At 41.9% G+C, this 17,345-nt stretch overlaps 1 protein-coding gene across 2 annotated transcripts; it reads right to left on the reverse strand.

Moving 5' to 3' along the window:
* Window positions 1-503: 503 nt before the first annotated feature.
* On the reverse strand, window positions 504-16,765 carry LOC120551110 (ubiquitin carboxyl-terminal hydrolase 31-like). 2 transcript variants are annotated; one of them, XM_039788284.1, is made up of 16 exons: window positions 15,271-16,765; window positions 11,855-11,992; window positions 11,513-11,601; window positions 10,654-10,746; window positions 10,262-10,397; window positions 9,758-9,908; window positions 9,296-9,476; window positions 9,100-9,211; window positions 8,906-9,000; window positions 8,577-8,654; window positions 8,276-8,405; window positions 7,843-7,962; window positions 7,395-7,620; window positions 7,142-7,300; window positions 4,572-4,724; window positions 504-4,465 (listed from the first exon to the last, which is right to left on the reverse strand). In XM_039788284.1, the coding sequence occupies exons 1-16, from the start codon at window positions 15,835-15,837 to the stop codon at window positions 2,943-2,945; spliced, it is 3,951 nt and encodes a 1,316-aa protein (XP_039644218.1). In that variant the 5' UTR covers window positions 15,838-16,765; the 3' UTR covers window positions 504-2,942. The 2 variants fall into 2 exon arrangements, with proteins under 2 accessions (XP_039644218.1, XP_039644219.1); XM_039788285.1 differs by having other exon boundaries at window positions 504-4,462; window positions 15,271-16,764.
* Between the last annotated feature and the right edge of the window lie 580 nt (window positions 16,766-17,345).

Below are 17,345 nucleotides of genomic sequence, written 5' to 3' on the forward strand. Positions count from 1 at the left end.
CTCCATCGCACCACAGGCCTTTTATTTATTTATTTTTTATTTCATCACTTCTCAGACTGCACAAGAGGTGAGAAGTGAAGAGAAGAAAGGGGTGAAAATGTAATTCCCAAAACTGATGACTGTTATACAAAATTACAAGAACAGAAAGACAAAGAGGCAGCATTAACTCTTAATATGCCCAGCCTTGGGCCAAACTAATAAAACCACAATCGAATCAGCTCTAAATAAATGATTGTGCTGCAGTTTAATAGCATATCATCTCCCTCACTGACAGCAATGGATTTGACGGTACTATAAATCTTAGTTATCCCACAAGTTGAAATTGAAGGACATTTCTCGGGGACAAATTCACGTTGTTGCTTTATTTCCCCTCACTCATTTTGTATGTCTCCTGAGGTTTTGTTGGCAAACACTGAGCTCCACCCAGTGGAGACAATGAGAATTGTAAAAAGAAAATACCTGAACAAAAAGTGTAAATGTAAAACAAAACATCCAAAGCTACATTATGTCAAAATGTTACTTAATGACATGATTTTATTTTGTTGTTTCATTGTTAAATCAATGCCAACATACACTGCTACCCCACAAAAAGATGAACACAGTACATGTCAAACATTACATTATATCACAGATTATGAATGGAACAATAAAAATCATTCTCATGCATTTGTGAAAATAATTCATCACCCCCCCCCCCAGCATTTTGTTATATTTATACATCTCTTTCATTTATTCAAAATGAAGTAAATTAATGTTCATGTGACATACATATGTCAGTTTATCGGTTTATATACTGCATGTGTTGGATGTAGCACAGTATCGACACACTGTAGCCACCAGACCAGGCACTAAAGACAATACTTTATTCTGCACCATGTGAGAAATTAAAGTAGCTTGTGGTTTACTGATGAACACTCCTCCGTGACTGTAACACTGACATTCAGTAAATCTATAATGCTGACGTATATTATTACAACCGTCAATATTACATTTTTATTTGGGTGGGAGTCCTGTTACAAACTCAGTTAATGGTGCCTTCAAGTGCAGTCTTTCACAGTGGGAAATGTACAGCTTGTGTCTTTTGTTGTAGGTTTTTGAGATAGGTTTGAGGTTTGATTATACACGACTTGAATTAAAAACATTATAAAATATTAGAGAATATTATAATATAATGTATTGAGAAGCAGACAACAAGCCAGTCGTCAGTTCTTATATATGAAACTCTACTGTTTGAACTGTGCCATTTTAACTCCTGGTAAAATTTGACATGTTTGCCATACATCTCAAACAGATGATGATTGAAAGTTATACCCCAACTTGTAAACTGCAGCAATGTTTTCTTGCCAAATAAAATATCTTCTGTTAAAAGTTGCTAAAGGAAATAGTGAGGGAAAACGTGAGACAAATGAATACAATGCAGAAAACATTCATTTGCAAGTAAGTTAATTTACTTTGAGAGGGTGAATGAGCAATACTTATCATTCATACAAAATGTATATTACTTTGAAGAAATGTGCAAACAAAGCTTTAATAAAGGATGCCTTCACATGCTCTCTGATGCTGGCATTTGGAAAAATATACAGTTAGAAATATATACACATCCAAAAGTAGCACTTCTACATACTCATTGTGGGCATTAGCAAGAATATGCTTGCATAGTTAAGTGCATGCATAAGCAAATTTATCATGCAACAACTGTCATATACGTCAAAATCTCTTTTCTCAGTCTATGTCAGTGTGTTTAGTGTTGATCTACTCTGCGATGCAAGCTAAAGATGTGCACAAGCTGTGAAGTCACACATGAAGACGGAAGATGGGCGGACTCAAACATACCATAATGCTCTATGTACATGTATGGTGCGTTCAACGAAGGCATCCCGTCTGTTTTTGAATACGTGTGCGTATAGTGGCTTTTTACATTAACCCTGTGTTCATCTGAGAGGAATGTTTGGAGATGTCTGGCAGTCTAAAGAGGCTGATCCCCATGAGGAGCATGGGCACCGCAGTTTAAGTGTTGGCATCAGCAGCTGGAGGACAGAGGTGGTGACGGATGGGAGAATGTCTGAGGGGTAACAGGTCATTACTGGTAAATAAAACACAAACTTTTAAGAACCATTATAAACTCATGTCTCCAGACATTTAACACCAACGACACATGCTTCACTCCTGCACTTTCTTCCCCTTCTGACTTCTCGAACATCTCGATTCTGCCTGCACAAAAAATACTTCTTAAAGGCTGTCGCGCAATTACTACATCAAGGAGCATATGTAAACAGCGCTTCAGGTTAAATAGGCTTAATTGTGTTTGACTTGAAATTACATTTTCAGTGCTTAATAAATATTAAAATTGAATTATAAATTTACCAACAGCTGCAGGTATACAATTGAGATTAAATACTTCACTTTGATTATCTGAGGCACTGATGTTTGTTTACATATGGCTCTCAATATTCACGGAGAGCTGTACATGAAGATTTTTGGAAATAATTCCGTGTTTCACTGCATCAGCATGTTAAAAATTGCCAGTAAACTTCCTTTGGCGACTGAGAAGTCTGTGTTTGATGTATCTCAAAAGTTTCTTCCCACTATTATATCTGCTTTCCACCTTGTGCAAAGTCACTTTTCCTTTTCAACTCCTACTGAGATGTACTTCTCCCAACTATGCTACAGACAGAACAAGGCAATCATTTCAATACATGTGCAGTCCATGCTTATTTACAATACAGTATAATATTCCTCAAAATCAATGCAATCCATACAAAGTGCTTTGTTAAAATCCATTCCTTAATAACTATTTAACAACGTGGACAGTAGGTGTCCAGTATGGCAGCTGGTATTCAGTAACCACTGAAGAGCTACGGGTGCGTTAAAGATGTTAGTTTGATGGTTAAAACACCTCAGAGCTGCACTAGAGAGATTGTTATCAGGCCTTTAAAAGAAAGTCACTTGGCCCTGTGGCTAGATTGTGTAGAGCTGATGGGGATCTTCCTGGACTGCATCATCTTTTTAGCAGGCTCTTTCTTTGAAGGCTCTTTTGCATTGGCAGCGGACTTGCCGGTCGTTTCTGCTCCAGAAAGCTTGGACCTTGTGGACGGCAGCAGTGAATGCTTAGCTGCAGCGGACACCTTAGAGGACTCCTTGTCTTTGGCTGTGGTCACATTAGTCTGGGCCTCTGAAGCCACATTCTGGGCTTTCTTGCTCGCACCGTTTGGGATTCCCTCTCTAGCTACATCGCCACCACCATCCTCTGGACTCGCTTTAGCCTCTCCCGCCCCTGCTTTCCCACCATCAGCTGATTTACGGGTCTCTTTGGGCCTCAGAGCAGTTTTGAAGAAGGATAAACCTTTGTCTTCTGTCTTACTGTTCCTACGAGGTCCTCTTGATGGTGGGGCTGCACTTGCAGAGGAAACACCCACACTTGAGGATCGGAGACTAGCCATGGAGGAGCTACTACTTGAGCTCCGGCCTGCCGTCCTGTTCTCCACAGCACGGCCCGGCCTGCCCTCTGCTCTACTAGCAGCACTCGACCTGGAGGGAGGCCCTCCGTGGTTAACCTTCTTCTCTGAGACTACGGTAGTCCGTGAGGATTCCCGGCTAGTGCTCCTGTCTGCTGCTTTAGTCCTTCCTGAGGCTAAGCTTTTCTCGCCTCCCCCTTTGGGTGATGTCCTCCTCTGAGGGTGTGAGCTTTGTAATCCTGGAGAACCACTCTTCTTCTGTTGGCCAGAGTCAGAATGTAATACCTCCGGGGCTTGGGATGATCCTTTCTTGCAGGGGGTTGCAGTTCTCGAGGAACCGGCCTTGCTAGTTTTAGGCAGCCCATCACTTTTGTCCTTGGGGGTTGATGCTGATGCTCCTGTCTTGGTCTGTGTTCGAGACAGTAACTTGTCAACAGCTGGGGATGCGGGAGACAGAGAGCTGGAAGATGTTGAGGAGGTGGCAGGGCGTTTCTTGGGACTTGCTGAGGTCCTTTTAACACCGGCGCTATCTGCAGCCCCATTTCTTTGTTTCGGGTCCTTTGCAGTTGCCCCGTGTCGAGGACTGATCTGTTCAGCAGCAGTGACTACATTGTTGTTATCCCCAGCCTGGGTGGAGTTCCTCTGCTCTGCCTGTGCCACATTCTTGGAGTGAACCTGCTCTATCAGCCTCTTACTGCCTGGATTACTATCCAAAGCTGCAAGGGTCGACTTGCCCCCTGAAGCTCTGTCTGGCTTAGGTGACCCAGTGCAGCAGGAGGCTGACAGCTTGGTATCAACCACCTCTCCTATCCTCTCCAGTGTGGTGGAGGAGGAGTGGGATTCCAGGGAGAAGCGTGAGGGAGAGTTGGAACGGAGTTGGAGTTTAGCAGAGTGGGGCCAGGGTGGTTTAGTGACATTTTCACTGAGCACCAGTGGGCTGGCAATGGAAGACCTTGAGGAGAATGTTTGTCTTTGCATGCCTCTTACTGCTGGCCGGCTCGATAAGCCTGCTTGGTAGAAAGATATGCATCAATATAAGAACATATCCACATTTGTCACATTTGAAGCATTGAAAACAAGTCAGAAATTGTGTGTATTTGGATGAGTCTATATTACCATCATCCTCGCTCCTTTCACCGGCAAACTCAGCAGACTCAGAGAGGGAGGCCAGTGAGGTGCGTCTGGAGGAACCAGATGAGGCTTGGCTAGGTGGACGGCTGCCCATTAACCGACTGATCCAGTGCTCACACAAAGAAGAACTGGTGGATCCTAAAGTCCCAAACAAACAATGGTTGAACCAGGGGTTGATGCATAGACTGTATAAGGTGAAGCCAAAACATCTGGATCGCCTCTAGTGGCTGGCTGCAGTATAGGTCATAAATCCCACCCCCTCCATGTTAAAGGAGTGATAGAATGATTATATATGGTATTTCACACTGTTCTTTAAGGTCTCCTAATAGGGTATGTAACATTGGTTTGGCTGAATATTGCTCGAATGCTATTTTATGGGTCCTTAACTACCCTGTGAATATAGCCCTATTTGTAAAAAGAGCTTTTCTTCCAAATATGGTATGCTCATGAATATGTAGATGAGCTGCGCGCTGATTGATGTGAGCGAACCACATAGAAACACATTGGAGACTAGACAGCAGGACACTGCAAAGTTATACATAGTTTGTCTACTATTTCATTATTAAATTCACTTCTGAGACTTTTTTATGCGAGAAATCAACTATATAAAGCTCAAATATGGGCCGTTTTACGAAAATTGATGGCTAATTGCAAATTTGGGAAGACGTGTCAGACTTTAGGAGCTCCACACAGTCTGGAGAGAAAGCGGCAACCTCCATACCCAGTGAAAGTCACAGTTTCGCGGTTACTGGACGACCGGGGCTCGGGGCTCCGCAGAGCTCCAGAGCTGGCCAGCTGCCAGCATAATTAAAGTATATTTACAGCTTGAATTTCGTCACGTCACTTATAAAACAGCTACCCCAAGGTCTTATAAAGCTAACAATGCTGTCCAATTTCAATTTAATGCATTTTTGTGAACATGAGGGGTCTACTTAGGAGGAGCTGCAAGCTAGGCTATGTGTCCCACTTAATCCTATGGGAAAAGATCGATGCTACACTTTCATCATAACTGTCGTATATTTACAGTTTGAATTTCGTCACGTCACTTATATAACAGCTACCCCAAGGTCTTATAAAGTTAACAATGGTGTCCAATTTCAATTTAAGGTATTTTTGTGAACATGAGGGGTCTCTTTAGGAGGAGCTGCTAGCTAGGCTATGTGTCCCATTTAATCCTATGGGAAAAGATCGATGCTACACTTTCATCATAACTGTCGTATATTTACAGTTTGAATTTCGTCACGACATGTATATCACAGCTACCCTAAATTCTTAACAAAGCTATTTTAATGCATTTTTGTGAATTTTAGAGGTTTTGTTAGGAGGAGGCAAGCTAGCTCTCATTGACAGAGCTCCATACAGCTCACTCACGGACAAGAGGCGTTTATTTCCCCGATCGTTTGTTTAAATAACTCAACACACATATCCATTATAAGATTAACTGGAACCTGTGGTAAGAGATTGCGGGCGTAACAAGCTCGCTGACCGCGCTCTCACTCACACACACCGACCATTTAGCAGGAAGAGGGGACCTGCAGGCCCTGGAGCTCTGTCAGGGCAGCGGCGTTTGGTAGTCCACTAACCCGGAAAGGTGACTTTGCGCAGGTATCGAGCACCGTGGGCTGCCAGCGCTGACGGAGCTCCATCTACCTCACAGCGGGCCGGTTTAGCCATCAATTTTCGTAAAACGGTCCATATTTGACCTCTACATAGTTGATTTCTTGCATAAAAAAGTCTCAATGAATTTAGAATTTAGTGGTAAAATAGCAGATGAACAATGTAGCTATACAATTTCTGAGATCTACGCGACCTATTCAGAAGACTAAGCTGACCTCAGATCAGTGGTGTAGCCTATGTAAATGTTTGGGCGTGGCAAAGGTAGAGACTAGAGCCAAATGAGGAGGAGCCACTGAGTTGACGTCAACTCGGCGGCTCGTTGAGATTCGCCCGTTTTCAGAGGCAGTTTCAAATTGTGAGATTTGCAGAGGAAAGAGGTGTCAATGGGATTTTGAGGTTCTATGTATCTACTATTTACCCACCAAACTGTCGTTATTCAACTATGGCAAGGTAAAATTGGCTTTGCATTCTATCACTCCTTTAAAGGATGGGACATGGGACAAACTAAAAAATCAAAGTGCACATCAAATACATATTTCCCAAAGATGTTTTCTGTCATTTTAGGTAGTTGCTATCACGCTGATGTTTGTTCAAGTTTTTATTTTTGTGATAAGTTTGGTTTTTATTTGTTAGATGCTATAAAAATGGGGTGAAATGTCATGATTGACAGCTGTTATTGACTAGCAGTTGGTCGGGCGGGTGTATGGGCGGGACTTTGATACAGTGACTCCACCGCCCGATCACTACTGCGCGGACTCTGGCTCCAACATTACAAGATGGCAGCGCCCATATACGGGATATTTTGGCTTCACTTTTGTACAGTGGGAGGAAGTGGAGACGGGTCGTCCATCTTCATATACAGTCTATGGGTTGAACATGTATAATATATTTAAACATGTACATACGAGATTGTACAAGCTAATAGCAATAAAGATTACCTCCCACAGAACTGTTGGCAGACCAAGATGGAATTGTGGCACGTCTCTGATAAAACAAGATGTAACCGGTCTGCTTGCAGACCTCATCTTCAGGTATGGGCTGAACATCACTATCATCAAAGCAATACCACTGTCCATCTATGGAGTTCTTACAGTGAGCTACAGGACACAACACAATACAAATATTAATATCTTGGAAAACTTTTTTGAAAGGAACATCAGTTGTGGTTGGTTGTTGATGCTGCTTTGCTACCTGTGTAATGTCCTCCCTGCATGGTACCATGATGGTTACACACTGCATACAGGTCATAAAGGTAGTCCTCTGGGTCACGGCCCATCCCATAAGGCCGTCTCCACGGTGACCAGTGGGAGGGGAGACTCCAGCTGCTCTGGCTCCTCTTTACCATATGGGGTGCCATGTCCATGCCTGCGAGCGGGAACTTAACCATGTTCTGCATCTTCATTCGTCGATCCCCATCCTGAAGACACGACACATTTATGGCATTTCATTTCTACTTTTTTAAAGTTCCTACACAGTAATATGAAAATGAAAAATCTCTTTCTCTCACTTATATATATATATATATATATATATATATATATATATATATATATATATATATATATATATATATATATTTTAACTTTTAGAAATCTAAGCATTTTGGCACCTTTATTTACTAGACTGTCTACATGAGTACCTGTCTAAAGCGTTTCAGGTGAAGTATGAGGATGTCTGGCAGGGTCCACAGACTGAGCTTGATGCTGCCCTGCTGAAGCTGCTTACAGTGTGGACAACGCCATGCATCATCAGGAGCAAGCTGAAATGAATGTGAAGAAAAGTCAGTAATTAAAAAGTAACATTTTACCTGTTAACATATGCTTTTTTTTATGGTATGAATTGATTTCTTTAAACATTTCGTAAGCAATATAATATAGCAAAAGAAAAGTGGCAGAAAAGTGTAATTGTACTGCCATCTACTGTTTGTAATTGTCTGCCCACACCACCACTGAAATCAAATGAATAGAAATATAACCCAACATCACTTCCCTTACTCACATGAACCTGAAGAATAAAACACTTCTTTAATTCTAACACTCCTGCAGCTTATATGACAGCATGTCTCAGCCTACCTGTTCCTCTTTGGTGTAGAGTTGAAAGCACTGGGCAAGTGAGCAGGTCTGAGGCTGCAGGTGCTGCTCCTTTACTTGACGCACGCTTTCAGCATCTGGGATGTATTCATCCTCAGTTCTTTTGAACAGACTGCGGGGGCATAACACGGCACAAGTCACAGAGGGATCACACAAAACTTGTAAAGACATTTTTCTACATGTATTTGTGTTAAAACGCAGAGCTCTGAAAGGATACATCACACAGCTGTCTGCCCTGAGCTTAATTAAAGTGTGAGTGATTGTTGCTTCAGCTGTCACTTACTAGTCTTTCGTCTCCTTGTCCCATTCAACAACAATTTTGACATGAGGTGGCCCTCCAGGACCACAAGACTTGTATGCCCTGTTGGTAAATAGATTGAGAGAAACACACATTATATTTTTTTTATTCATTTTACTCATAATTTTCTTAGAAGAAAATCTCTAAAAACTCAGACAAGCTATTATAAATCTCAGGAGATATATTAACATCAATACGACTGAAGAGTCCGCCTACATACTGAAGCTTTAAGTGGCTTGAACTCACTGCAGGGTTTATATAATGACTATTCAAGTGCGGTAACACTCCCCCCTTGTGGCGATAAGTAAAATTACCTCTCCACAGAGGGATGGCAGAGCGGCTGCTCCTCCTGAGGCAAGAGGTATGTGATTCCAACCACTCCTACCACACGTAAAGTGAAGGGCCCTACCTACAGACCGTCAAGGGTAAGACGTTAAAAAAAAACATAACACATTAAAATGGAATTAAAAGATTATTAAAAATCAAAGAGTATGTGATGAGGATGTACCTGCACAAAGACTCCAGGGCGCAAAAGATGCCGCATCTTCTCCAAGATCTCTTTCTGAAGTACATCCCATGTCACTGTACGCTCCAAATACAGAATAAATGGATTACCAAACCTGCCGGAATTACAAAAACAAAACATCAGTTTTAAAGATTTCCTTGGGATAATAATTTAAACCTTTTCAAGTGTTGTTTAATACCTGCGTCCTTGCTGTCCAGCGCAGGCTCTGTTACACACCAGCAGGACGATCTTCTCAGCCTGTCCACTATTCTTATTGGGACTCTGAGGTGGGGTCGTCGGCTCTTGTATTTGTGTGGATATCCTATTATTATCTGTGCCATACTTCAGGTTGTTCTGGTTGAGATTTGCATGTGGGCTCCCTGTAATAAACACACAAAATGTAAAGATACAAATGTGAAATTGAAAATTATACACACGTGTGTGTGTGTGTGTGTGTGTGTGTGTGTGTGTGTGTGTGTGTGTGTGTGTGTGTGTGTGTGTGTGTGTGTGTGTGTGTGTGTGTGCGTGTGTGGCAGCTCCCCGAATAAAGCACATCTCTAATATTAGTCCATTTCTAATCTGATCTCGACTCCTACAGGCGTAATAAGACCAAGAGCTAAACTTATTTCTCAGAGACAAAAACAGGATGTACTGTATGTACCATTTCGCTTGGAGCGGATCTGCTCCGGTCTGAATAGCTCAGGTGTCTCGAAGGCAAAGATGGAGTCACTCTCCTGAATGATCTCGAGGTCGTCGTCGTCGTCACAGAAGGAACGGTGAAAGCCGTCAAAGTACATTTCAGTGAGGACGATCTGAGCAGAGACAGGGAACAAAAGCAGGTTTGCATTTGGATTGAATCATTTGATGAAAATTTGTGAAACAAACTAACAAGTGACAAAAAAGAGGTGCTTCTAAATATCAAAAGAGGCTTTATATTCTGAAATACACTACATACATATATGGATATTTATAAAGCACTGATAATAAAAGGCTGGTCTTCTACTATGAGATAAATCAAATACTTGACCATCAAATTCTCTCACATCTGACTAAAAACACTCCTTCGCCATCCAGTTTCCTCAAAGTAGCACACCCCATCTTTAATCCTCTTAATCTTGATACATTAATGGCACTAAAAAAAGGAAGTTTCCTAATAAGACAGCACCTGTTGGGCAGGGATTTTGGTCTCTTGGGCCACAGCTTGTCTCAGCCTGGACACGGTGCCAGAAAGAGGCACCGCCACCCCGACTCTCATGCAGTGGGAGCACTTTCCTTGGTACACCACTGTCACATACAGGGGCCTGCAACACAGAAAGACTGGAATTAATTGGCTGTTTCATAACCACGACTGGACTGATGTTGCAAACATAGACAGCATCTTCTAATTTTAACTTCCTCCTGTCAGATATTTCACAGTGTTTGTCAAAGCTGGGTTTGACACTTCTTTTAATGCTGGGTTCAGACTGGGTCTCGTCTCGTTGCATGTTTTGGATACAGGGACTTTTTTTGTCTGACAGATATTGTCTTACTCATAAACACGATGCAGAGTCATCTTACCGTGTGTGAGGTACCGGGATTGGCAGTGAGATGCAGAGGAAAGGATCAAAGGTGTTGCTCTGTTTCTGGCAGTGAGGGCAGGTCAGAGAGGACCTACACAGAGACATGGCGAGAATAATTACATTCAGCTGGAATACTGTGATTGTGTATCATTACAAAGAAATGTATTTTTTGGGGATATATGCTTATTCACTTTCTTGCCGAGAGTTGAATGAGAACATTGATACCACTCGTTTGAATGAGCTGGTATTGATCTTCTTATCTCAACTCACGGTGAAGAAAGAAAATAAGTTTTGCAAAATATGGAACTGCTCCTTTCAAATTAGTGGAATACAGGATAGAAAAACCTAACATCCACTTCCAGAAACATTGTGTTCACAATTATCTGTACAGTTTGCTGTTAAGAGCATAGGAGAGCATAAAGATGCAGTATTATCGGTGTATCATTTTAAACATCAGTGCCATATATTACAGTAATGTATAATACAGTTAGAGTTAGATAAAATCAGTTACATCAACTTTATATCCCTGGAGTTTAAACTTGTAATCACCGTTTCTTTTTGTCAATACAATCGCTTCAAGTTCTGTTCTTAGGTCACGTGATGACACCCGAGCAAGTTCGTGGGATATGGTCAAAAGCTCTACAAAACAAAACTAGTAAGTGATCCTTAAGTTTAGAATATTTTATCACAAAAGTTGTGCGTTATGTGTTGTGTGGCATACGTCATAATTGTTGCGATATAGAAGATACAGGATGTTATGAACTCCTCATTGATTTTCAGTCAATATGAATGTGAGCTAGTAGTAAATATTTGCAGACGGTATAAACAGAGTATATACCAGCAATTGAAAGTTTCACCTGTATTGTGCCTGAAACAACTCTTGTACAAAAGATCCAGGTGCTGGTAGTGGAGATCCTTCAGGGGCATTTTCCTCTTCTCCTGGAGGCTGGGAAAACAACAGACACAGAGCAATTATTTGGCAAACAGGCACGGTAAAATGCATGTTATATAACAGCGGCAGTCACCGGTAGTACACTTTATAGTATCGCAACATTCAGTTTATTTCAATATTGATCAGTTGGGAATTACAAAAGGGTTAACATCCTGTCAAAACATAAAATCACTGTTCAGATATTCACATAATTTTGAATATAAAGGTACTCTGTACGGAGAAAACTGTGTTCTAAGTTGCTGTTTACCTTCCTGGGGGGTCTGATGTCAGGGTGGATGATATGGTTGAGGTCTTCGTGAACTCTATCCAGCAACCAGAGGAGGAATTCCTGGGCATCGTGCTGGGAGTTACCCTTGAACTGAAGAGCGCTCTTGGAAACCACATTCTGCAGCAGGACAAACACATGATTGGTTTAAGTGGACTGCTCCTAAAACAGAAAGGATTTTGTCGACATCACTGTCTCGTCATAAAATATTCAGCATGTTTGACCAGGATGATGATCAGCACAATCCAAAAGGTCAGCAGCGATGCGGGTGATGGTGAGACGTAGGCGCGGAGAAGCTTTTCAAAAACCGGGACACAGGCGGAAAAATCGACATCTTAACCTCACTGACGATTAGCTATCGGAGATGACAACAGTGTTTACTCTGCAGAGCCACCCAGTAAAGTCACCTCTACTGGCTATCAAATGTCACGCTGGGTCAAAGACATGAGGGGACTGTGTGTCTTTCCCAGCCTGTCCCACCAGACGTTCTTTTTTCATTTTGAAGGCATTACCAATGCAGCCTCAGCATTTTGTACAAGATGTGGTGCAAATAAAGAACTAGCCTTCCTTCTGTGGCTTGGCTACAGAGGTTTGTTGGTGATAGCTCTCGAGCTAGCCTTAGTATGCCCCTCTGATTATTAGGGGTGGGAATCACCGCAGGCCTCACGGTACGATACCATCACCATACTTATGTCCATATACGATATTATTGCGATTTTAAACATATTGCAATATTCTGCGATATGTTGCAATTAATTGCCCAATTCCAAATGATGTCCCCAAAAGAAAACTTTTTCAACATCTGTTTCATCTAAAAAGATAATTTTCTCTGTTTGTTCATCTTACTTCTATTTTATTGCTGCAAAATGGGATTGTCAAGCAGACAAACGGACCAACACATATAAGAATATATCGATACTTGGCGTCTGTGTATCGATACAGTACAGCCACGGAAAACATCGCGATACTATGCTGTTTCGATTTTTTTTTCCCAACCCTACTGATTATGAGTCAATTTTAAGGCGAACAAGCAATTAAGAGATTTAGACAGAGAGTGAAATGCGGACTGAATATTAATGAGGCATTGTTTTAAATATCTGTATCTCGTGTAAACAGCACACCTTGACAAAAATAGTGTGTCCTATGAAAGGCAATGCTTTCTCAAGGTTCTGGTGAAATAAAGGAAAGTGTCAAAAAAAATGGGTCTGATGCATTGTGTAAAAGTAATAATTTTAATGTCAAAATATTGATGATGCTCACAATATACTGTATGCAACAGTACAAATATAATTCGAGAAAGGAATGCTGCTCTTAAACAGCTACAGTAATTAGTTATTCCATTCATATCAGTTTCTCATTTAATATCCCTACAATACAGATCTACAAAATAAAAAAAAACATCTAATAATTGTATCAACTATTGATTTCAGTAACCTTGTGTTGTTTACAGACTCCCACCATTTGTTGGATTTGTTTCCCAATCAATCACATCGTCAAATTAAGCATCGCATTTCACAAATGGTGAATGTCTCTTGCCATCATCTATGAGAGTTTGTGCAGATCGTACTCAGTGGCAGTTTGGTGTAAAGCAACAAAATCCTCAAACCAATTGCTTCTGGGAGAAAATGGTCTCTGAGACGCAGCGGATAATTCCCCTGTGTTATTATTACGGATGTCTTCCTAATGATCTTTAAGTGCTCTCAGTTTCGGCTCAGATTGTGGTCGGAGGGAAAGAGGCGCAAAACAAAAAGCAAAAAAATGTGCATGATGAGCTGTGATGTACACTGACCACAAAAATAACATCACTAAAGTTCAATTAGCTGCACTTAAGTTGGAGATGTACAAGTTGGTGAGCAAAATAACAATTTTGTCAAATAGTTTGAGCATGAGAATCCTTTCTTTCCATCCAAATACTGGATCTTTTAAGTTATTAAAAAGGGAAAGTCTACTGACTTTGACTTTATTTCTACTGCACGAACATATACACGGAATGATGCTATTAAAAAGCAACAGCTTGGGATGTTAGCCAACATAATATACGTAAAAAAAAAAAGAGAAAAAAAAGATGAATCACCATTAGCTTTTGGATATATTGCCAGGATTCCTCATTTATCACTAACGAAATACTAAATTTTACAAATATTGTTAATGTAAAGTGCCTGATAGTCTGGGTTTGAACTTCTTTTTTTTTCCAATGAGTTACAGATTCAAGGCCTCTCACTCGGGAGAGAACAATCTATATCCAATCAGACAGTTTGTACTTTGGCTGGCAACCAAGGTAGAAAAAAGTGGACAGAAATAGTAACACTGTCAAGAATAAGCAATGTGTTGTAACAATTTAAATGGTCTCTGTTATTTTGAACTTCTGAAAGAAAGAAATAGGTTATCAGACAGAAAAAGACATAAAAATAAAGTATCCCTGTTGCGAAAGAACAAACCTTTGTGATTGTGACAGGCGAACCAACCATGAGGTGAAACGATGAGAAAGAAAAGGAGGCTGCAACAAAAGCTGATAAGTGTGGGACAGACAATAAAGCAGTTCCAAAAACAGATGAGTTTTATTACAGCTCAAATCTAGGACTCAGCTGCCCGGCTAAAACAGCCTTTTGAAGTAAGCAGCGTTAGTCCAGGAACACTGACTGCACTTGTTTCATTAGGATTTATTAGCCTATAAAAACGCTGATTGTAAGCGCAAATATTACATGAACTGATATCAGAACTGTGAGATGTGCTGGAATCTGATTCTTGACTAAAGAAGAGACCTGTCTGCAATTATTCTGACAAATGAAGGAATTTTATATAAGACAGACTCAAATTTATATTTTCCGTACTAATCGGTGGGACCAAAGCATCTGCATCTGGTATTATAGATGTCAGAATTGACAGAGCACAGAACGTTTTTTTTATTTCCCACTGATGATTTAAAAAGTAGTCTCAGATGCTGCTGATCCCACTTGTCATGTATTGTCCTTAATAGTCCACAAACTGGGGCTGAGGTGCTATTCAGTAGGGCCATTTGCAATCCTAACAGTGACTGTACTCTTCTTTTAAGAATGACATGGACCAAATAAAAAAGCCGGGGCTCCTGATGACGAACAGCAAAACAACAAAGTTAATAACTTGAGAAGACCATATCCTCACCTGACATCTCAGTTTGTTTGTTATTAAGTTCCTCTGTAAGTATTAAAATAAATCAGGGGGTACTGAAGGTATCTGGAAACTTTATTCTAAGCAGGATCAAGTTTGGGTCGATATGAACTAACTAGCCAGCCTCTCTGTAGCTATATAGTAGGCTACAGTGTAGTCTGTTGTTACATTTATTACACGTTTGAACCAAATTAATCCAGCAACATTCTTCAGACTGACGGGTAAGGAGTCCCGCATGATGCACAGCCTACCTTGAAGTCTCTGCTGTGCTGAGGCGTGTACTCGAAGGTCCACAGAGCCCGAACCAGACCGGACAGCTGCTCAGTCACCTCCCCTGCCTCCTCCTGCTGCTGCTGCTGCTGCTGCTGCTGCTGCTGCTGCTGGCTCCCCTTCTTCTGCACCAGCAGCCCGTTGGACTTGGACTTCTCGTTGCTGCTGCTCGTCTCTGCCCCTTTAAACTGCTCCAAAGCCAGGTACTCGGCAAAGAGCTCCGTGTTGCTCAGGCACTGTAAGATAGCGTTCATGAAGCAGGTGTTGCCGTGGTTCTTGAGTCCGGCGACACCCGGCACCTTGTCCCCGAAAGGGAAACCCCCGCAGTCGCTATCGTCGGACGGGACTGACCCTCCGGTGGTGGTCGGGATCAAACTTGAGTCGTCCTTCTCATCCTCGGCGGTCTGCTCCTCGGTACCGAAATGAGACAGAGTCGACAGAGTCCGGAGAACTCTGTTCATAAAGCTCCCAACGGAGCGGACAGAGCTTCTCCGGAAGAGTTTTTTACTAAAGGATTTCTTCTCCTTGTTACTGACAACTTTCGACATGGTCGCTCTGATGGCTTTCCCCGCTTTTTTACGCCTTAATTCCAGAAAGGGCCCCCCTTTTCAGAGCACCGCCTCATCCCCATGTAGTGACAGCTCCTTCACTTTCTGGTGTTTTACAAAAGGCCCGAGCATATTTCACAGACACACAGAAGGCCTGGCAGTTCTGGGGATCATATGGAGACAGTGGAGTAGCATGAAATCAGCCCACTTGCAACACTGCGTATGATTGCATAAACAGCCTCCATAGAGAGCCGCTATCAGGGCGCTTCACATGAACGCATGGGGTAGTCCCGCACCAGCCGGCAGCCATCATCTCTGGCGCTCGGTCCGGTGACATAACATCACCCGTGCCATTGTTCAGACACAAAAACAAGGCGATGTGGTCGAGTATCAGCGTCCGTCAGACATGCACATCAAATCAACCTTTCCCAATTAGGCTGAGAGTGACGAGCGAAATTCCTCATTATTTATTAAAGAAGCCGCAGCTCCACCCTTTAAAAAGGCATTTCTTCACCTCTGGTCATCATATCCACGGTGATGTTAAAAACTGAGCGCTTGGTTGGTGATATTTACCCAATGGATGTCTTCCCTAAATCGCCTCCACGGTGGGCGCGCTCGCAGGAGCTCTGCCAAACTGAGGAACACCCCGACCGGAGCGGCACAGCCCGCGGCTCCCTCGCGCTTGTCCGCCTTGGAGCATCACTTCGTGGGCCAGATGTGAAAGGTGCACGTTTCGGTGTCCCCATCTAAAAGTTTTTTTTTGAATACTTGTCCCACTCTCCGTGAGTCTTAATTCCTCCTTCGGATGGGATTCATGGCGAGGCCGCTTCTCCCGTCTCCATCACCATCTGAACGCACCGATACTGCAGGCAGGGCGGTAACGGCTGACGTCAGGGCCAAACACTGGTCCATGTTGGAGGAGAGAGCAGGTACAGCGGCATGTGATGCTCGGTGATGCTACATCCGCGTCTCTGGACAGCATGGGCATTGATGAGCGCCAGTTTGGCATCAAATGGCGATATATTATCACGTCATTGACAGAAAATAAAATTGGTATTTATCTGATGCATTTAGGGTGTCGCTACAGAAATCCCATGGAATCTACCAAACCACAGAGGAACAAAGGTTACCATTAGTCAAGGTATTGGTGTCCATTTAGGGGTATTGCAACGAGTTTAATTATATTTTTGAAAAATTTCTTTCAGCCATGTCAAAATTCTCCCGAAAACATATTAAACACGTAATTTTCAATCTGTTGGTAATTTATAAATTCAATTGATTTCTTATCTACAAATAATTGTTATCAATCTGCTGATTATTTGACATTTAACAAGATGAAAAATAAGACTTGTTCAAATTGTTTTCATCAGACCAACAGTATAGAAATCCAAAATATATTCAAACTTCACAAAGACTGAAAAAAAGCAACAATGGAAAAGCTGGAACTAGGAAATGAGTCATTTTTGCTTGAGAGATGATTAATTATCAAAAAATTGTTTATCTAAATA

This window comes from Perca fluviatilis, chromosome 21 (assembly GCF_010015445.1).
Source record: "Perca fluviatilis chromosome 21, GENO_Pfluv_1.0, whole genome shotgun sequence".
In the NCBI taxonomy this organism is placed as follows: Eukaryota; Metazoa; Chordata; class Actinopteri; order Perciformes; family Percidae; genus Perca; species Perca fluviatilis.

Coding starts and splice junctions, on each gene's coding strand:
- LOC120551110 (XM_039788284.1), bottom strand. CDS start 15,837: ATGTCGAAAGTTGTCAGTAACAAGGAGAAGAAATCCTTTAGTAAAAAA. Junction 8,655..8,905: donor TGCCATCCCTCTGTGGAGAG/GTAATTTTACTT, acceptor ATTTACCAACAG/GGCATACAAGTCTTGTGGTC. Junction 4,466..4,571: donor TGAAAGGAGCGAGGATGATG/GTAATATAGACT, acceptor CTTTCTACCAAG/CAGGCTTATCGAGCCGGCCA.